Source organism: Haemorhous mexicanus, unplaced genomic scaffold (assembly GCF_027477595.1).
Source record: "Haemorhous mexicanus isolate bHaeMex1 unplaced genomic scaffold, bHaeMex1.pri scaffold_156_ctg1, whole genome shotgun sequence".
NCBI lineage: Eukaryota > Metazoa > Chordata > Aves > Passeriformes > Fringillidae > Haemorhous > Haemorhous mexicanus.
Window position 1 is genome coordinate 1 of NW_026776004.1, and position 22,049 is coordinate 22,049.

At 40.2% G+C, this 22,049-nt stretch overlaps 1 protein-coding gene across 1 annotated transcript in view; it reads right to left on the minus strand.

The window, feature by feature from the left end:
* Window positions 1–882: 882 nt before the first annotated feature.
* Window positions 883–22,049, minus strand: part of LOC132322844 (importin-4-like) — a gene marked incomplete at its 3' end in the record, with an annotated part of 39,280 nt that continues 18,113 nt past the window's right edge. The window contains exons 6-12 of the mRNA XM_059837556.1: window positions 17,547–17,612; window positions 14,003–14,104; window positions 11,792–11,875; window positions 9,140–9,285; window positions 5,223–5,276; window positions 1,684–1,793; window positions 883–991 (exon numbers count right to left, since the gene is read on the minus strand). Coding sequence (XP_059693539.1) covers window positions 883–991; window positions 1,684–1,793; window positions 5,223–5,276; window positions 9,140–9,285; window positions 11,792–11,875; window positions 14,003–14,104; window positions 17,547–17,612 — 671 coding nt within the window. The remainder of the gene's footprint in view (window positions 992–1,683; window positions 1,794–5,222; window positions 5,277–9,139; window positions 9,286–11,791; window positions 11,876–14,002; window positions 14,105–17,546; window positions 17,613–22,049) is intronic.

Sequence of the window (22,049 nt, forward strand, 5' to 3'; positions counted from 1 at the left end):
CGCCAAAATTCCTGAAAAAAATCCCCAAAATTCCTGAAAAAAATCCCCAAAATTCAGCCCCAAAATCCCCAAAATTCAGCCCCAAAAATCCCCAAAATTCAGCTCAAAATTCCCCCAAAATCCCAAAAAATTTAAGCCCAAAATCCCCAAAATTCACTGGAAAAATCCCAAAAATTTCCCCAAAATTCACCCAAAAATCCCCAAAATTGACCCCAAAATTGACCCCAAAAATCCCAAAAATTGAAGCCAAAAATTCCCCAAATTCCCCCAAAATTGACCCAAAAAATCCCAAAAGTCGAGCCCAAAAAATCCCAAAATTTGAGCCCCAAAATTCCCCAAAAATAAAAAAAAAATCCAAAATTTGGAGCCCCAAACCCCTCCCAGTTCATTCCAGTATAAACCAGTAACCCCAAACTCCCTCCCAGTCCCTCCCAGTATAAACCACTATGGCCCAACCCCCTCCCAGTTCAAACCAGTTCATCCCAGTTCCCTCCCAGTCCCCTCCCAGTACCCCCAAACCCCATCCCAGTATAAACCAGTATAAACCAGTAACCCCAAACCCCCTCCCAGTTTGTCCCAGTTCCTCCCAGTATAAACCGGTATGGCCCAGTCACCTCCCAGTTCCCTCCCAGCAACCCCAAATCCCCTCCCAGTCCCTCCCAGTCCCTCCCAGTCCATCCCAGTTCATCCCAGTATAAACCAGTAACCCCCAAACCCCATCCCAGTATAAACCAGTAACCCCAAACTCCATCCCAGTTCATCTCAGTATAAACCAGTAACCCCAAACTCCATCCCAGTTCATCCCAGTATAAACCAGTAACCCCAAACCCCCTCCCAGTATAAACTAGTAACCCCAAACTCCCTCCCAGTCCCTCCCAGTACCTCCAGTTCCTCCCGCAGCTCTCGCAGCGCCGCCGCCGCCGCCCCCCTGACCGCGCCCTCGGGGTCTCCCAGGCCGGCCCGCAGGGCCCCCAGGACCACGCCCAGGTACCTGCAGGCCACGCCCACCTCGCTCAGACCACGCCCACCCATTCAAGCCACGCCCACCAGGCTTTAATGGCAGCCAGGCCCTCTTTAAGCCACGCCCACCGCATTTAGGCCCCGCCCCACTGTGTTGAAAACCGCCCCCACTGTTGCTAGGCCACGCCCCCCTGCACATCCTTTAAGCCACACCCACAACCCCATGAAAGGATTTAAACCCCACCCACAGACAGTAAGCCACGCCCACACCACTAAGCCCCACCCACAAGCTTCAAACCCAACCCACAAGCCCAGAAGTGGGTTTAAGCCCACCCACAGGATGAAACCACGCCCACAACACCTTAAAAGGCTTTAAACTCCACCCACAACACTAAACCACGCCCACAACTCATTAAGGCCTCTTAATCCCAGCCCGCAGTCCCTTAAAAGGTATTAAGCCCCACCCACAACTTTTAAACCCCACCCACAACCCCATAAAAGGCTTAAAACCCCACCCACAACTTTTAAACCCCGCCCTTTTGGCCATAAAAGGCTTTAAACCCACCCACAACTCTTAAACCCCGCCCTTTTAGCCATAAAAGGCTTTAAACCCCACCCTTTTGTCCATAAAAGGCTTGAAACCCCGCCCTCTTTGCCTTAAAAGGGTTTAATCCCGCCCCTTCCCTCTTAGCCACGCCCACTTTGCCCATATAAGGAGCTCACCGCTGCCGCAGGGCGGAGCCGCAGCCGCGCGCGAGCGCCGCCAGTGCCAGCAGCGCCCCCTTGCGGCCGCCGGCGCAGCCGCCTCGGCCCGGCCCCTCCAGGAGCGGCAACTTCCGGGTCCGGCCCGACCCCAAAACCGCCGGAATTTCACCCAAAAACGAGAGGGGTGAGGGGGAAAGGGGGTGGGGGAGGGTGGGGAAGGGACAAAACGGGGAAAAGTTGGGGAAAAACCGGGGAAAAATCAGCAGAAAATCGGCAGAAAATCGGCAGAAAATGAGAGAAAATTGGCCGAAATGAGACAAAACTGGCGGGAAATGACCTAAAATCAGCACTGGGAGAGATGAAAATTGGTAAAAATTTGAATTTGCCCACAGAGAAGCCCAAAATTCCAAGATTTTCCCTCAGAATATTCATGGTTTTTAAACCGGAAGGTCCTGGAAGGGCGCTATGAAAAGCGCGGGAAAAGTGAAATAAAATTAATGAAAAAATTGAATATAAATCTAGAAATTTTTTCAGTTCAGAAATTCTCTGGGATTTCACCCAAAATTCTTGATTTTTATCCACCAGGAAGCAAAATCCCAAATTTTGCCCCAAAATTCGATCCAGGAGCCACAAAATGCCTTCAGAAGGTCCTGAAAGGCCAGGAAAAAAATTCCCTAAAATTAAAAAAAAATCAGAAAATTGTGAAAAAAAAATTTCAAAAAATTCTCTAAAAATTCTTAAAATTTAAATTTTCTTTTGGTTACAAAATCCCACAAATTTTTCTCAGAATTCCCCTCAGGATCTCCCAAATTCCCCCCAAAAATGGTCCTGAAAGGTCAGAAAAAACCCTTAGATTTCTCAAACACCCCCCAAAATTCCTAAAATATGTTTTTAAAAAATCCCCAAAATTCCCTAAAATCCAAAATTTTCTCAAAAATTCCAAAATTTTACTAAAATCCCCTAAATTTTTATCTAAAATTCCCCTCAGGATCTCCCGAATTTCCCTTTAAAAGGTCCTGAAAGGTCACAACCCCCAAAATTGTCAAAAAACAAAAAAAAAAAAACCAAAAACAAAATCCCCCAAATTTCCCCAAAATTAAAAAACTTCCACAAATTCCAGAATTTTTTCCAAAAATCCCAAATTTTTCCACTTTTTTCAAAAATTTCTCCTCAGAATCGCTCAAATTCCTGCCATGATAGGCCCTGAAAGGACACCAAAAAAATCCCCAAAATTTTGCAAAAAAAAAAGCAAAAAAATTAAAAAAAAATTCTCAAAAATCCCCAATTTTCACAAAATTCAAAACTTTACCAAAATTCTCAATTTTCTACCAAATTTTCCTCAAAATCCCCCTTAGGATCTCCTGAATTCCCACTTAAAACGGTCCCGGAAGGTCACAAAAACCCTCAAAAAAATCTCAAAAAATCCCTAAAAATCCTAAAAATTCCCCCAAAATCTCAAAAGTTCCAATATTTCTCCAAAATTAAAAGTTTTCACCAAAATTCAACTCTTTTTCTAAAAATTCCTAAATTTTCCCCAAAATTCCCCTCAGGATCTTCCAAAATACCCCAAAAAGGTCCTGAAAGGTCACAAAACTCCCTAACATTCCTCAATAAAAAAGCCCAAAAAATAAAAAAAAAATTTAAAAAAATTTAAAAATTAACAATAATTCCCAAAAATCTCAAGTTTTACAAAAATTCACAGATTTTTCCCCAGAAATTCTAAATTTCCCCCAAATTCCCCTCAGGAAATCCTGAATTGCCACCAAAAAAGGTCCAGAAAGGCCACAAAAAAACCCCCAAAATTCCTCAAAAAGCCATTTAAAAATAAAATAATGATTTTAAAAAATCTAAGTTTAAGAAAAAGTCCCAAATTTAACCAAGATATTCCAAAATTTTCCCAAAATTCCAAATTTTCCCCCAAATTTCTCCTCAGGATCTCTCAAATTCCTGCCGTGAACGGTCCTGAAAGGGCACAAAAACCCCCAAAAATCCTTAAAAAAAACCCCAAAGTTCCTCAAAAAAAACCCCAAAATTTCTTTAAAAATTCTTTCAAAATCCCCAGAATCCCCTAAAATCCCAAATATTTCAAATATTTTTAAATTTTACTAAAATCCCCTAAATTCTCCCCAAAATTCTCCTCAGGATCTCCTAAATTCCCGCCAAAAAAGGTCCTGGAAGGTCACAAAAAAACCCCAAAGCTCCTAAAAAAAATCCCCAAAAATTGAAAAAATCCCCAAAAATTGAAAAAAATTCCAAAACCTCAGAATTTTCATAAAATTTTAGAAATTTACTAAAATCTCTCAAAATTCCCCTCAGGATTTCCAAAATTTCTGCTGTAAAAGGTCCTAAAAGGGCACAAAAATCCGTTAAAAATTTAAAAAAAACCCCTAAAAAATTCCCCAAAAATTTCCCCTAAAAATTTTTAAAATTCAAATTTTTCCAAATTTTTAAAAATTTACTAAAATTCCTTAAAATTTCCTAAAAATTCTCCTCAGGATTTCTAAAATGTCTGTTGTGAAAGGTCTTAAAAGGGCACAAAAATCCTTTAAAAATCTTTAAAAAACCCCAAAAAATTCCCCCAAAAATTCCCCCAAAATTTTTAAAAATTCAAATTTTTCCAAATTTTTAAGAATTTACTAAAATTCCTTAAAATTTCCTAAAAATTCCCCTCAGGATTTTAAAATTTCTGTTGTGAAAGGTCTTAAAAGGGCACAAAAATCCTTTAAAAATCTTTAAAAAACCCCAAAAAATTCCCCCAAAAATTCCCCCAAAATTTTTAAAAATTCAAATTTTTCCAAATTTTTAAGAATTTACTAAAATTCCTTAAAATTTCCTAAAAATTCCCCTCAGGATTTTTAAAATTTCTGTTGTGAAAGGTCCTTAAAGGGCACAAAAATCCTTTAAAAATCTTCTAAAAAAACCCAAAAAAAATTCCCCAAAAATTAAAAAAAGATTTTAAAAATTCAAAATTTTCCAAATTTTTAAAAATTTACCAAAATTTCTAAAAATTTCCTGAAAATTCCCCTCAGGATTTCTAAAATTTCTGTTGTGAAAGGTCCTAAAAGGGCACAAAAATCCTTTAAAAATCTTCCAAAAAAACCAAATAATTCCCCAAAAAATTAAAAAAAAATCCAAAAATTCAAGTTTTTCCCAAATTTTTAAAAATTTACTAAAATCCCTCAAAATTTCCTAAAAATTCCCCTCAGGATTTCTAAAATTTCTGTTGTGAAAGGTCCTAAAAGGGCACAAAAATCCTTTAAAAATCTTTTAAAAAACCAAAAAAATTCCTCCAAAAATTCCCGAAAAATTTTTAAAAATTCAAATTTTTCCAAATTTTTAAAAATTTTATAAAATTTCTTAAAATTTCCTAAAAATTTCCCTCAGGATTTCTAAAATTTCTGTTGTGAAAGGTCCTAAAATGGCACAAAAAATCAAAATTTCTCAAAAAAAACCCCAAAAAATTCCTCTAAAAATTAAGGAAAATTTACTAAAATTTAATTTTTTCAGTAAAATTCCCAAATTTTCCCCAAATTCCCGAATTTTCCCCCAAAACTCACCAATTCCTTGAGCAGCTTTTCGGGGGGCAGCCCCTGGGCCAGAGCGTCCAGAACCTGAGGGGGAGAAAATTTGGGTCAAAAATCTCCCAAATTTGGGTAAAAATTCCTTCAAAAAATTGGAATTTTTGGGAAAAAAATGGAAAAAAGGGAAAGGGAAAAAATTGGGGGAAATCAGGTAAAAAAAAATTGGGGAGAATTTTGGTTAAAAATTGGAATTTTTGGGGTAAAAAATTTGAATTTTGGGGGTAAAAATGGCGGGAAAATGACAGAAAAATTGGAAATAAAATGAAAAAATTACAAATATTTTGTGAGAAAAATTTATAAAAAGTGAAATTTGAGGAAATTGGGAGTTTTGAAATAAAAATGGGTGAGTTATTAAAAAAATTGTGGAAAAAATTTCCCAAAAAATGGGGAAAAAATCTGAATAAAATGGGGAAAATTGCAAAAAATTCGCTCGAAAAAAGGGGAAAAATCCAAATAAAATTGGGAAAAATGGGGAAAAAATCAGAAAAAAAATGGGGAAAAAAAGGGGAAAAAATCCAAATAAAATTGGGGGAAAATGGGGGAAAAATCAGAAAAAAATCCAAATAAAATTGGGAAAAATGGGGGAAAAATCCAAATAAAATAGGGGGAAAATGGGGAAAAAAATTTAGAAAAAAATGGGGGAAAAAAAGGGGAAAAAATCCAAATAAAATGGGGAAAAATGGGGAAAAAATCCAAATAAAATTGGGGGGAAATGGGGAAAAAATCCAAATAAAATTGGGGGGAAATGGGGAAAAAATCCAAATAAAATTGGGGGAAAATGGGGGAAAAAAATCAAAAAAAAAAAGGGGGAAAATGGGGAAAACAATCAGAAAAAAATGGGGAAAAAAAGGGGAAAAATCAAAATAAAATTGGGAAAAAATGGGGAAAAAATCCAAATAAAATTGGGGAAAATGGGGAAAAAATCAGAAAAAAAATCCAAATAAAATAGAGAAAAATGGGGAAAAAAATCTAAATAAAATTGGGAAAAATGGGGAAAAAATCCAAATAAAATTGGGGGAAAATGGGGGAAAAATCAGAAAAAAAATCTAAATAAAATGGGGAAAATGGGGAAAAAAAATCAGAAAAAAATGGGGAAAAAAAGGGGAAAAAATCCAAATAAAATTGGGAAAATGGGAAAAAAATCCAAATAAAATTGGGGAAGAAATCAGAAAAAAATCCAAATAAAATGGGCAAAATGGGGAAAAAAATCTGAAAAAAATGGGGAAAAAATGGGGGAAAATGGGGAAAAAATCAGAAAAAATGGGGATAAATGGGGAAAAAAATCCAAATAAAATGGGGAAAAATGGGGAAAAAATCCAAATAAAATTGGGGAAAAATGGGGAAAAAATCAGAAAAAAAATCTAAATAAAATGGGGAAAAATGGGGAAAAAATCTAAATAAAATTGGGGGAAAATGGGGGAAAAAAATCAAAAAAAAGGGGGGAAAAATGGGGAAAAAATCAGAAAAAAATCCAAATAAAACTGCGAAAAATGGGGAAAAATCCAAATAAAATTGGGGAAAAATGGGGAAAAAATCAGAAAAAAATCCAAATAAAATGGGGGAAAAATCAGAAAAAAATCCAAATAAAATTGGGGGAAAATGGAGAAAAAATCAGAAAAAAAATGGGGAAAAAAATGGGGAAAAAATCAAAATAAAATTGGGAAAAATGGGGAAAAATCCAAATAAAATGGGGGAAAAATGGGGAAAAATCAGAAAAAAAATGGGGAAAAAATCCAAATAAAATTGGGAAAAATGGGGAAAAAATCCAAATAAAATTGGGAAAAATGGGGAAAAAAATCCAAATAAAATTGGGGAAAAATGGGGAAAAAAATCAGAAAAAAAAATCTAAATAAAATGGGGGAAAAATGGGGAAAAAATTAGAAAAAAATCCAAATAAAATGGGGAAAAATGGGGGAAAAATCCAAATAAAATTGGGGGAAAATGGGGGAAAAAAAAAAAAAAAAAAAAAAAAAAAAAAAAAAAAAAAATCTAAATAAAAAATGGGGGGAAATGGGGAAAAAATAAGAAAAAAAATCCAAATAAAATGGGCAAAAATGGGGAAAAAATCAGAAAAAAAATCCAAATAAAATGGAGATAAATGGGGGGGAAAAATCCAAATAAAATGGGGAAAAATGGGGAAAAAATCCAAATAAAATTGGGGAAAAATGGGGAAAAATCAGAAAAAAAAATCTAAATAAAATGGGGGAAATGGGGAAAAAATCAGAAAAAAAATCCAAATAAAATGGGGATAAAAATGTCAGGAAAAATAGAAAAAAATTGGGAAAAAATCCCAAAAACCACAAAGAAAATGGGAAAAATAAATTCCCAAAAAATCCAAATAAAATGGAAAAAAATCCCCAACAATTCCAAATAAAATGTGGGAAAAAAATACTAAAAAATGGAGGAAAAAATCAGAATAAAATCCAAATAAAATGGAAAAAAAAATTCCAAAAAATCCAAATAAAATGGGAGAAAACCCCAAAAATCCAAATAAAATGGGTAAAAAAATCAGGAAAAAATTCAAATAAAATGTGGGAAAAAAACCCAAAAATTCCGAATAAAATGGGGAAAAATCCAAATAAAATGGGAAAAAAAGTCCTAAAAAATGGGGAAAAAATCTGAAAAAACATAAATAAAATGGGAAAAAATTCCAAATAAAATGGGGAAAAATTCCCCAAAAATTCAAATAAAATGGGGGAAAAAATCCGAATAAAATGGGGAAAAATCCCCAAAAATTCCAAATAAAATGGGGAAAAAATCCGAATGAAATGGGGAAAAATCCCCAAAAATTCCAAATAAAATGGGAAAAAATCCGAATAAAATGGGAAAAAGATCCCAAAAAATTCCAAATAAAATGGGGAAAAAATCTGAATAAAATGGGGAAAAAATCCCAAAAATTCCAAATAAAATGGTGAAAAAATCCGAATAAAATGGGGAAAAAATCTGAATAAAATGGGGAAAAAAATCCCCAAAAATTCCAAATAAAATGGGGAAAAAATCTGAATAAAATGGGAAAAAGATCCCAAAAAATTCCAAATAAAATGGGGAAAAAATCTGAATAAAATGGGAAAAAATCCCCAAAAATTCCAAATAAAATGGGGGAAAAAATCCGAATAAAATGGGAAAAAAATCTCCAAAAATTCCAGATAAAATGGGAAAAAAATCCGAAAAAAATGGGGAAAAATCCTAAAAAATTCCAAATAAAATGGGGAGAAAATCTGAACAAAATGGGGAAAAATCCCCCAAAAATCCAAATAAAATGGGGAAAAAATCTGAATAAAATGGGGAAAAAAATCCCCAAAAATTCCAAATAAAATGGGGAAAAAATCCGAATAAAATGGAAAAAAATCCCCAAAAATTCCAAATAAAATGGGAAAAAAATCTGAATAAAATGGGAAAAAAATCCCCAAAAATTCCAAATAAAATGGGGAAAAATTCCGAATAAAATGGGGGAAAAATCCCCAAAAATTCCAAATAAAATGGGGAAAAAACCCCCAAAAATTCCAAATAAAATGGGGAAAAAATCCGAATAAAATGGGGGAAAAAATCCGAATAAAATGGGGGAAAAATCCCAAAAAATTCCAAATAAAATGGGAAAAAATCTGAATAAAATTGGGAAAAATCCCAAAAAATTCCAGATAAAATGGGAAAAAATCTGAATAAAATTGGGAAAAAATCCCCAAAAATTCCAAATAAAATGGGGAAAAAATCTGAATAAAATGGGGAAAAAATCTGAATAAAATGGGAAAAAATCCCAAAAATTCCAAATAAAATGGGAAAAAATCTGAATAAAATGGGGAAAAAAATCCCCAATATGCCAGGAGAGGAGCCCCAAGCCCGGGGATGTTTTGGGGGGGGATTTGGGGGGTTTGGGGGTTCGGGGGTGCTGTTACCTGGGCGGCGCCGTGGCGGGGGGCAGGGCCGCCCCTCCCCCCCCCCAGCTCTCCTCGGGGTCGGGGCTCTGCGGCCTCAGGGGGGCACAGAGGGGAACCAGGAGCCCCCGGAGCAGCAGGGCCAGGAGATCCCCCCTGAGCAGGGCCTGCAAGAGCAGAAACCAGTTTGGACCAGTATGGACCGGTAGGGACCACTACAGACCAGCACAAACCAGTACAGACCAGTACAAACCAGTATAACCCACAGAGGGCCAGCTGGTCCTCCGGGCCAGCAGGGGGCGCTCACACACATCCCCCACTCCATCTCCCAGTATAAACCAGTACAAACCAGTGACTCCAGCACCTCATCCCAGTATAAACCAGTGACCTTAGCACCCCATCCCAGTACAAACCGGTACAGACCAGTACAAACCAGTACAAACCAGTATAACCCACAGAGGGCCAGCTGGTCCTCCCGGCCAGCAGGGGGCGCTCACACACACCCACCCCACTCCATTCCCCAGTACAAACCAGTACAAACCAGTGACTCCAGCACATCATCCCAGTAGAAACCAGTGAAACCAGCCCCATCCCAGTACAGACCAGTACAGACCAGTATAACACAGTACAAACCAGTATAACCCACAGAGGGGCAGCAGGTCCTCCCGGCCACCAGGGGGCGCTCACACACACCCACTCCACTTCATCTCCCAGTATAAACCAGTACAAACCAGTGACTCCAGCACCACATCCCAGTATAAACCAGTGACCTCAGCACCCCATCCCAGTATAAACCAGTACAGACCAGTACAAACCAGTACAAACCAGTATAACCCACAGAGAGCCAGCAGGTCCTCCCGGCCAGCAGGGGGCGCGCACACACATCTCCCACTCCCTCTCCCAGTATAAACCAGTACAAACCAGTGACTCCAGCACCTCATCCCAGTAGAAACCAGTGACCTTAGCACCCCATCCCAGTACAAACCAGTACAGACCAGTACAAACCAGTATAACACAGTACAAACCAGTATAACCCACAGAGGGCCAGCTGGTCCTCCCGGCCAGCAGGGGGCGCTCACACACATCCCCACTTCATCTCCCAGTCCAAACCAGTACAAACCAGTGACCCCCAGCACCCCAATCCCAGTATAAACCAGTGACACCAGCATCCCATCCCAGTACAAACCAGTACAGACCAGTATAAACCAGTATAACACAGTACAAACCAGTATAACCCACAGAGGGCCAGCAGGTCCTCCCGGCCAGCAGGGGGCGCTCACACACACCCACCCCACTCCATCTCCCAGTATAAACCAGTACAAACCAGTGACTCCAACACCCCATCCCAGTATAACCCAGTGACCTCAGCACCCCATCCCAGTATAAACCAGTACAGACCAATACAAACCAGTACAGACCAGTACAAACCAGTACAAACCAGTATAACCCACAGAGAGCCAGCAGGTCCTCCCAGCCAGCAGGGGGCGCTCACACACACCCACCCCACTCCATCTCCCAGTATAAACCAGTACAAACCAGTGACTCCAGCACCTCATCCCAGTATAAACCAGTGACACCAGCACCCCATCCCAGTACAAACCAGTACAGACCAGAATAAACCAGTAAAAACCAGTACAAACCAGTATAACCCACAGAGGGCCAGCTGGTCCTCCCAGCCAGCAGGGGGCACTCACACACTCCCTCTACCCAGTATAAACCAGTATAACCAGTATAACCAGTATAACCCAGTGACCCCAGCACCCCAATCCCAGTATAACCAGTATAACCCAGTGACCCCAATCCCAGTATAAACCAGTAAAACCAGTACACAGAGTGCCAGGTCCTCCCAGCCAGCAGGGGGCGCTCACACACTCCAGCCATTCCCTCTCCCAGTACAAACCAGTATAAACCAGTGACCCCCAGACCCGGCAGCACCCCGTCCCAGTTCATCCCAGTATAACCCAGTGACTCCAGCAATCCATCCCAGTATAAACCAGTACAAACCAGTATCAAAATCACCAATTTTTCTCCATTTTCCCCCATTTTTGACCCTTTTAGAGCCCCAAAATCCCCCAAATCCCCTCCCAGTCCATCCCAGTTTGTCCCAGTTCCCTCCCAGTTTGTCCCTGTTCCTCCCAGTTCCCTCCCAGTATAAACCAGTCACAAACCAGTACAAACTAGTATAAAAACCCCCTTTAAATCCTGATTTTCCTTGATTTTGACCACTTCTGACCCTTTTAGAGCCCCAAAATCCCCCAAATCCCCTCCCAGTCCATCCCAGTTTGTCCCAGTTCCCTCCCAGTTTGTCCCAGTCCCCTCCCAGTATAAACCAGTCACAAACCAGTACAAACCAGTTTAAAAAACCCCTTTTAATCCTGATTTTCCATATTTTGACCATTTCTGACCCTTTTAGAGCCCCAAAATCCCTTCAAATCGCCTCCCACTCCATCCCAGTTTGTCCCAGTTCCCTCTCAGTTTGTCCCAGTTCCTCCCAGTTCCCTCCCAGTCACAAACCAGTATAAAAAAACCTTTAAATCCTGATTTTCCTTGATTTTGACCATTTCTGACCCTTTTAGAGCCCTAAAATCCCCCAAATCCCCTCCCAGTCCCTCCCAGTTTGTCCCAGTCCCTCCCAGTTTGTCCCAGTTCTCTCCCAGTCCAAACCAGTCTCACCCTGGGTATCTTCTGGGCCAGGAAGGTGAGCGTGGCCAAAGCCCGAACCCTCACCGTGTCACCCTTGCACTCGTCCCCGGCCACCTGAGGGGACAAATCCCACCTGAACATCCCCAAAAATCCTCCAGGGGAGGCTCAGGAACTCCCCAAATCCTGGGAATTCCCAAAACAATTCCGGGAAATCCCCAAAAATTCCGGGAATGTCCCAAAAATTCTGGGAATGACCCCAAAAATCCCCAGTGGGGCTAATGGGGGTAGACCTGGTGTCTGAAATCCCCATTGGGTATAATGGGGGTAGACCTGGTGTCCGAAATTCCCCATTGGGTATAATGGGGGTAGACCTGGTATCTGAAATCCCCAGTGGGGCTAATGGGGGTAGACCTGGTGTCTGAAATCCCCATTGAGTATAATGGGGGTAGACCTGGTGTCTGAAATCCCCATTGACTTTAATGGGGTAGACCTGGTGTCTGAAATTTCCCATTGATTTTAATGGGTAGACCTGGTGTCTGAAATCCCCATTGACTTTAATGGGGTAGACCTGGTGTCTGAAATCCCCATTGACTTTAATGGGGTAGACCTGGTGTCTGAAATTTCCCATTGATTTTAATGGGTAGACCTGGTGTCTGAAATCCCCATTGACTTTAATGGGGTAGACCTGGTATCTGAAATCCCCATTGACATTAATGGGGTAGACCTGGTGTCTGAAATCTCCATTGACATTAATGGGGTAGGCCTGGCGTCTGAAATCCCCATTGGGTATAATGGGGGTAGACCTGGTGTCTGAAATCTCCTTTGACTTTAATGGGGTAGACCTGGTGTCTGAAATTTCCCATTGACTTTAATGGTGGTAGACCTGGTGTCTGAAATCCCCATTGGGTATAATGGGGGTAGACCTGGTGTCTGAAATCCCCATTGACTTTAATGGGGTAGACCTGGTGTCTGAAATTTCCCATTGATTTTAATGGGTAGACCTGGTATCTGAAATCCCCATTGACTTTAATGGGGTAGACCTGGTGTCTGAAATCCCCATTGACATTAATGGGGTAGGCCTGGCGTCTGAAATCCCCATTGGGGCTAATGGGGGTAGACCTGGTGTCTGAAATCTCCTTTGACTTTAATGGGGTAGACCTGGTGTCTGAAATTTCCCATTGACTTTAATGGGGGTAGACCTGCTGTCTGAAATCCCCATTGACTTTAATGGGGTAGACCTGGTGTCGGAAATCCCCATTGACTTTAATGGGGTAGACCTGGTGTCGGAAATCCCCATTGACTTTAATGGAGGTAGACCTGGTATCTGAAATCCCCATTGGGTATAATGGGGGTAGACCTGGTGTCTGAAATTTCCCATTGACTTTAATGGGTAGACCTGGTGTCCCTAAATCCCCGTCGACATTAATGGGGGTAGGCCTGGTGTCTGAAATTTCCCATTGACTTTAATGGGGTAGACCTGGTGTCTGAAATCCCCATTGACTTTACTGGGTAGACCTGGTGTCCCTAAATCCGCATTGACATTAATGGGGTAGACCTGGTGTCTGAAATCCCCATTGGGTATAATGGGGGTAGACCTGGTGTCTGAAATTTCCCATTGACATTACTGGGTAGACCTGGTGTCTGAAATCCCCATAGCCTTTACTGGGTAGACCTGGTGTCTGAAATCCCCATTGGGGCTAATGGGGGTAGACCTGGTGTCTGAAATCCCCATTGGGGCTAATGGGGGTAGACCTGGTGTCTGAAATCCCCATTGACTTTAATGGGGTAGACCTGGTGTCTGAAATTTCCCATTGACTTTAATGGATAGACCTGGTGTCCCTAAATCCCCATTGAATTCAATGGGGGTAGACCTGGTGTCTGAAATGCCCATTGACTTTAATGGGTAGACCTGGTGTCTGAAATCCCCATTGGGTATAATGGGGGTAGACCTGGTGTCTGAAATCCCCATTGGTTTCAATGGGGGTAGACCTGGTGTCAGAAATCCCCATTGACTTTAATGGGGGTAGACCTGGTGTCTGAGATCCCCATTGGTTCTAATGGAGGTAGACCTGGTGTCCCTACATCCCCATTGACTTTAATGGGGGTAGACCTGGTGTCTGAGATCCCCATTGGTTCTAATGGAGGTAGACCTGGTGTCTGAAATATTTTGGGGTTAAAATTCCAATTTTTGCCTCAGAACTTCCAATTTTCTGGCTGAAAAAGGGAAATTTTGGGGTTTACCTGGAGGCAGAGCTCCAGCACGGGCCTCAGGTGTGGGATCACGGATTCAGGATTGGCTTCCAGGAATTCATCCAGCACCTCCAGAGCGTCGGCGCCGAGCTCCTGGAAGGAAATTCCCCAAATTCACCCCAAAATTCTCCCCAAAATTCACCCCAAATTTTCTCATTTCAGCCCTGAATTTCTCCCAGAGTCATCCCAGAATTTCCCCATTTTGTCCCCAAATTTTTTCCCAAATTTCTCCAAATTTTAGCCCCAAAATTTCCCTATTTCAACTCCAAATTTTTCCCATTTTAGTCCCAAATTTCCTCCAAATTTTCCCAAAATTTTCCCATTTTAGCCCCAAAATTTCTCCCAAATTTTCCAGGATTTTTCCCATTTTAGCCCCAAATTTATCCCAAATTTTCTCCATTTCAGCCCCAAAATTTTCCCAAATTTTCTCCATTTCAGCCCCAAAATTTTCCCAAATTCTCCCATTTCGGCCCCAAATCCCCCACTAAATTGCCCCAAATTTTTAATTTTAGCCTCAAATTTCTTCTTTTATTTTCCCAAAATTTTCCCCAATTTTTTCCTCAATTTTTTCCCATTTTAGCCCCAAATTTTCTGAAATTCTCCCCAAAATTTCCCCTTAAATTTCCCAAAATTTCCTCCAAAATTTCCCCAATTTTCCCCATTTTAGTCCCAATTTTACCCTCCCAATTTTCCCATTTCCCCCCAATTTTCCTGCATTTTTCCCCAAATTTTCCCATTTCAGCCCAAACTTTTCCCTCAAATTTCCCCAATTTTTCTTCCATTTTAGCCCAAATTTTTCCTCCAAATTTCCCTAAATTTCCCCAAAATTCTCCCAAATTTCAGCCCCAAATTTCCCCCAAAATCCAAATTTCCCCTCCAAAATTCCTCAATTTTTCCCCCAAATTCTCCAATTTCAGCCCCAAATTTGCCCCAAATTATCCTCAAAATTTGCCCTCAATTTTCTCATTTTAGCCCCAAGTTTCCCCTGAAATTTCCTCAAAATTTCCCCAAAATTTTCAAAATTTAAACCCAAAATTTCCCTATTTTTAGCCCAAATTTTTCCCAATTTTAACACAAATTTTTCCAAATTTCAGCCCCAAATTTACCCCAAATTGTCTCATTTTAGCTCCAAATTTCTCTTGAAATTTCCCCAGAATTTCCTCAAAATTTCCCCAAAATGACCAAAATTTAAACCCAAATTTTCCCCATTTTTAACCCAAATTTTTCCTCAAACTTTTTCCCCAAAATCCCATTCTCCCCCAAATTTTCCCAAAAATTCCCCCCCAAATTTTTCAATTTCAGCCCAAACTTTGCCCTCAATTATCTCCAAAATTTTCTCATTTTAGCCCCCAAATTTCTCCTGAAATTTCCCCAAATTTTCCCCAAAATTACCAAAATTTAAACCCAAATTTTCCCCATTTTCCCCCAAAATTACCAAAATTTAATGTCAAATTTTCCCCATTTTCCCCCAAACTTTCCTCCAAATTCCCCAAAATTTTCCCCCAAATTTTTCCCATTTTTCCCCCAAATTTCCCCCAAAATTAACAAGATTTAAACCCAAATTTTCCCCATTTTCCCCCAAATTTTCCCCATTTTTCCCCAAATTCTCCCCCAATTTTCCCCCCAAATTTACCAAAATTTAACCCCAAATTTTTCCCATTTTCCCCCAAATTTTCCCCAAAATTACCAAAATTTAAACCCAAATTTTCCCCATTTTCCCCCAAATTTTCCCCGATTTTCCCCCAAATTTCTCCCCAAAATTCCTCCATTTCCCCCCAAATTTCCCCATTTTAACCCCAAAATTTCCCCAATTTTTCCCAAATTTCCCTGAATTTCCCCAATTCCAGCCCAAATTTCCCCAATTTTTCACCAATTTCCAGCCCCAATTTCCCCAAATTTTTCCCCAATTCCAGCCCAAATGTCCTCAAATTTTCCCCCAATTCCAGCCCAAATTTCCCCAATTTTTTTCTCCAATTTCTCCCAAATTTCTCCCCAATTTCTCCCAATTTTCCCCCAATAATTTCCCCCAATTCCAGCCCAAATTTCCCCAATTTTTCCTAATTTCCACCCAAAATTTCCCCAAATTTTCCCAATTCCAGCCCAAACTTCCCCAATTTCCCCCCAATTTCCAGCCCAAATTTCCCCAAATTTCCCCCAATTTCTCCCAATTTTCCCCAATTTTCCCCATTTTTTCCCAATTTCCCCCAATTTCCCCCAATTCCAGCCCAAATTTCCCCAAATTTTTTCCCCAATTTCTCCCAATTTTCCCTCATTTCCCCCCCAATTTTCCCTCAATTTTTTCCCCAATTCCAGCCCAAATTCCCCAAATTTCCCCAATTCCAGCCCAAAATTCCCCAATTTTCAGCCCAATTTCCAGCCCACATTTCCCCAAATTTTCCCCCAATTCCAGCCCAAATTTCCCCAATTTTCAGCCCAAATTTCCTCAGTTTTTTCTCCAATTCCAGCCCAAATTTCCCGAAATTTCCCCCAATTTCTCCCAATTTTCCCCCAATTCCAACCCAAATTTCCCCAATTTTTTCCCCCAATTTTTTCCCAAATTCCAGCCCAAATTTCCCCAAATTTTTCCCCAATTCCAGCCCAAATTTCCCCAATTTTTCCAATTTCCCCCAATTTTTCCCCCAAATTTCCAATTCCAGCCCAAATTTTCTTTAATTTTTCCCATTTTTTTCCCCAATTCCACCCCAAATTTCCCCAATTTCCATCCCGAATTTCTCCAATTTCTCCCAATTTTCCCCCAATTCCAGCCCAAATTTCCCCAATTTTTCCCAATTTTTTCCCCAATTCCAGCCCCAATTTTTCCCCAGTTTCTCCCAATTTCCCCCCTTTTTTCCCCATTTTTTCCCAATTTCCCCAAATTTTTCCCCCAATTTCCCCCCAAATTTCCCCAAATTTTCCCCCAATTTTTTCCACATTTTTTTCCCAATTTTTTCCCCAATTTTCCCTCAATTTTTCCCCAAATTTGCCCAATTTTTTCCCCCAATTCCAGCCCAAGTTTCCCCAATTTTTTTCCCAATTCCCCCCAATTATTTCCCCAATTTCCCCCCAAATTTCCCCAAATTTTTCCCCCAATTTCCCCCCAAATTTCCCCAAATTTTCCCCCCATTTTCCCCCCAATTTTTTTCCCAATTCCCCCCAATTTTTCCCCAATTTTCCCTCAATTTTCCCCCCAATTTCCCCCCAAATTTCCCCAATTTTTTCCCCAATTTCTCCCTATTTTTCCCCAATTTCCCCCCAATTGTTTCCCCATTTTTTCCCAATTTCCCCAAATTTTTCCCCCAATTTCCCCCCAAATTTCCCCAAATTTTTCCCCCAATTTCCCCCCAAATTTCCCCAATTTTTCCCCCATTTTTCCCCCAATTTCCCCCCATTTTTCCCCAATTTTCCCCCAATTTTTTCCCCATTTTTTCCCAATTTTTTTCCCAATTTCCCCCCAATTTTCCCTCAATTTTTTCCCCAATTCCAGCCCAATTTTTCCCAATTTTTCCCAAATTCTCCCCAATTTCCTGGCTCTCACCGGGTCCCGGCTGAGCAGCTCCTGCAGCGCCCGCAGCGCCTCGGGCAGCGCCGAGCGCAGCAAATTCTGGGGGGAAAAACCCAAATTTGGGGGAATTCTGAGATTTTGGGGAAAATTGGGGAAATTTGGGGGAAATTTGGGAAAATTTGGGGGAAATTGGGGAAAATTTGGGGGAATTTGGGGGAAAATTTGGGGAGATTTGGGGAAAATTTGGGGGAAATTTGGGGAAAAATGGGGAAAAAATGGGAAAAAATGGGGAAAAACTGGAGGGAAAAGGGGAAAATTGGGGGATTTTGGGGGAAATTTTGGAAAATTTGGGGAAAATTTGGGAAAATTTGGGGATTTTGGGAGAAATTTGGGGATTTTGGGAGAGTTTGGGGTAAATTTGGGGAATTCTGGGAGATTTTGGGGAAAATTTGGGGAAAAAATGGGGAAAAAATGGAGGGAAAAGGGGAAAATTGGGGGATTTTGGGGGAAATTTGGGAAAATTTGGGGAAATTTGGGGATTTTGGGGAAAATTTGGGGATTTTGGGAAAATTTGGGGGAAATTTGGGGGAGTTCTGGGAGATTTTGGAGAAAATTGGGGGAAAAATGGGAAAAAATGGGGAAAAAATGGAGGGAAAAGGGGAAAATTTGGGGATTTTGGGGAGAATTTGGGAGAATTTGGGAAAATTTGGGGAAAATTTGAGGATTTTGGGGAAAATTTGGGGATTTTGGGAGAATTTGGGGGAAATTTGGGGGAGTTCTGGGAGATTTTGGGGGAAAATGGGGGGAAAAAATGGAGGGAAAAGGGGAAAATTGGGGGATTTTGGGGGAAATTTGGGAATTTGGGGGAAAATTTGGGAAAATTTGGGGATTTTGGGGAAAAAATTGGGGATTTTGGGAGAGTTTGGGGTAAATTTGGGGAGTTCTGGAAGATTTTGGGGAAATTTGGGGAAAAAATGGGGAAAAATGGGGAAAAAAGGGTGGGAAAAGGGGGAAATTTGGGGATTTTGGGGAAATTTGGGGGAAATTTTGGAAAATTGGGGAAAATTGGGGGATTTTGGGAGAATTTTGGGGAAAATTTGGGGGAGTTCTGGGAGATTTTGGGGGAAAATGGGGGAAAAAATGGAAAAAAATGGGGAAAAAAGGGAGGGAAAAGGGGGAAATTTGGGGATTTTGGGGAGAATTTGGGGATTTTGGGAAAATTTGGGGGAAATTTGGGGGAAATTTGGGGAAAATTGGAGAAATTTGGGGAATTCTGGGAGATTTTGGAGAAATTTGGGGAAAAAATTGGAAAAAAATGGGGGGAAAAGGGGAAAATTTGGGGATTTTGGGGAGAATTTGGGAAAATTTGGGGAAAATTTGGGGATTTTGGGAGAATTTGGGGGAAATTGGGGAAATTTTGGGGGAGTTCTGGGAGATTTTGGGGAAAATTGGGGAAAAAATGGGGAAAAATGGAGGGAAAAGGGGAAATTTGAGGAATTTGGGGAAAATTTGGGAATTTTGGGAGAATTTGGGGGAAATTTGGGGGAAATTTGGGGATTTTGGGGAAAATTTGGGGATTTTGGGAGAATTTGGGGGAAATTTTGGAAAATTGGGGAAATTTGGGGAGATTTGGGGAAAATTTGGGGAAATTTGGGGAAAAAATGGGAAAAAATGGGGAAAAAAGGGAGGGAAAAGGGGAAAATTTGGGGATTTTGGGGAGAATTTGGGAGAATTTGGGAAAATTTGGGGAAAATTTGGGGAAAATTTGGGGATTTTGGGAGAAATTTGGGGATTTTGGGAGAATTTGGGGGAAATTTGGGGGAGTTCTGGGAGATTTTGGGGAAAATTTGGGGAAAAAATGGGGCAAAAATAGAGGGAAAAGGGGAAAATTGGGGGATTTTGGGGGAAATTTGGGAAAATTTGGGGAAAATTTGGGGATTTTGGGAGAATTTGGGGGAAATTTGGGGGAGTTCTGGGAGATTTTGGGGGAAAATTGGGGGAAAAATGGAAAAAATGGGGAAAAAATGGAAAAATTGGAGTAAAAAATGGAGGGAAAAGGGGGAAAATTTGGGGATTTTTGGGAAAATTTGGGGATTTTGGAAGAAATTTGGGGATTTGGGGGAGAATTTGGGGGAAATTTTGGAAAATTGGGGAAAATTGGAGAAATTTGGGGGAGTTCTGGGAGATTTTGGGGGAAAATTGGGGAAAAAATGGGGAAAAATGGGGAAAAAATGGAGGGAAAAGGGGAAAATTTGGGGATTTGGGGGAGAATTTGGGGGAAATTTTGGAAAATTGGGGAAAATTCAGGGGAGTCCTGGGAGATTTTGAGGGAAAATGGGGGGAAAAATGGAAAAAAATGGGGAAAAAAAGGGAGGGAAAAAGGGGAAATTTGAGGAATTTGGGGGAAATTTGGGGATTTTGGGGGAAATTTGGGGATTTGGGGGAGAATTTGGGGGAAATTTTGGAAAATTGGGGAAAATTTGGCGGTGTTCTGGGAGATTTTGGAGAAAATTGGGGAAATAATGGAGGAAAAATGGGGAAAATTTGGGGATTTGGGGAAAATTTGGGGATTTTGGGAGAATTTGGGGGAAATTTGGGGGAGTTCTGGGAGATTTTGGGGAAATTTGGGGAAAAAATGGGAAAAAAACTGGGGGGAAAAGGGGAAAATTTGGGGATTTTGGGGAGAATTTGGGAAAATTTGGGGAAAATTTGGGGATTTTGGGAGAATTTGGGGGAAATTGGGGAAATTTTGGGGGAGTTCTGGGAGATTTTGGGGGAAAATGGGGGAAAAATGGAAAAAATGGGGAAAAAATGGAAAAATTTGAGTAAAAAATGGAGGGAAAAGGGAAAATTTGGGGATTTTTGGGAAAATTTGGGGATTTGGGGGAGAATTTGGGGGAAATTTTGGAAAACTGGGGAAAATTTGGGGGAGTTCTGGGAGATTTTGGAGAAAATTGGGGAAAAAAATGGAGGAAAAATGGGGAAAATTTGGGGATTTTGGGGGAAATTGGGGAAAATTCCAGAAAATTGGAAAAAATTGGGGAAAATTTGGGGAATTTTGGGGGAAAATGGGGGGAAAATGGAAAAAAATGGGGAAAAATGGAGGGAAAAGGAGGGGAAATTTGGGAATTTTGGGGAAAATTTGGGAAAATTTGGGGATTTTGGGGAAAATTTGGGGATGTTGAGAGAATTTGAAGAAAATTCCAGAAAATTGGGGAAAATTTGGGGAATTTTGGGGGAAAATGGGGGAAAAATGGAGGGAAAAGGAGGGGAAATTTGGGAATTTTGGGAAAATTTTGGGGGGAATGGGAGAAATTTGGGAAAATTGGGGAAAATTGAGGAAAAATTGAAAAAAATGGGGAAAATGGGGGAAATTTGGGGAAATTTTGGGGGAAAATAAGGAAATTTTGGGGGGAATTGGAGAAATTTGGGAAAATTTTGGGTGGGAAAATTGAGAAAAAATGGGGAAAATTGGAGAAAATTGAAAAAATTGGGGGAAAAAATGAGGGGAAATTGGGAAAATTGGGGAATTTTGGGAGATTTGGGGGGAATTTGGGGAAATTTGGGTGGGAAAATTGAGAAAACTTGGGGGAATTTGAGGAAAAAAAGGTAAAAATTGAGGGGGAAAAGTGAAAAAAATTCAGAATTTTCACCAAAAGCTCCAAATTTTGGGGTGAAATTCTCAAATTTTGCCCCAAAATCCCAAAAATTTGGGTAAAACCCCCAAAATTTGGGGTCTAAAAATGCAAATTTTGTGTCAAAACCCTCAAAGTTGGGCTGAAAATCTCCAAATTTCTCCTAAAAACCCCAAATTTTCATCTAAAAAACCCCAAATTTCCTCCCAAAAATCCAAATTTGGGGTGAAAAATCAGAATTTTGCCCCAAAAAATCCCAAAATTTAGCTCAAAAATCCCAAATTTTGTCCCAAACCCCCAAACTTGATGTCAAAAAACCCAAAATTTTGGGTCTAAAAATGCAAATTTTGTGTTAAAAGCTCCAAAATTGGGGCTGAAAATCTCAAATTTCTGCCCAAAATCCCCAAATTTTTGTTGAAAATCCCAAATTTTGGGTCAAGACCCACAAATTTTGGGATTTTGGGGCAAAATTTGTGAATTTTGGGGTCCAAAAGGGCAAATTTTGAGTCAAAACCGTCAAAAATTGGGCTAAAAATCTCCAATTTTCGCCTAAAAACCCCAAATTTTTGCCTAAAAATCCCAAATTTTTGCCCAAAATCCCAAATTTGGATCAAAAATCCCAAATTTTGCCCCAAAATCAGAAATTTGGGGTCGAAAATCCCCAAATTTGGTGTCTAAAAATGCAAATTTCGCATCAAAAATGTCAAAAATTGGGCTAAAAATCTCCAATTTTCGCCTAAAAACCCCAAATTTTTGCCCAAAAATCCCAAATTTTTGCCCAAAATTCCCAAATTTGCATCAAAAATCCCAAATTGTGCCCCAAAATCAGAAATTTGGGGTCGAAAACCCCCAAATTTGGTGTCTAAAAATGCAAATTTTGCACCAAAACCGTCAAAAATTG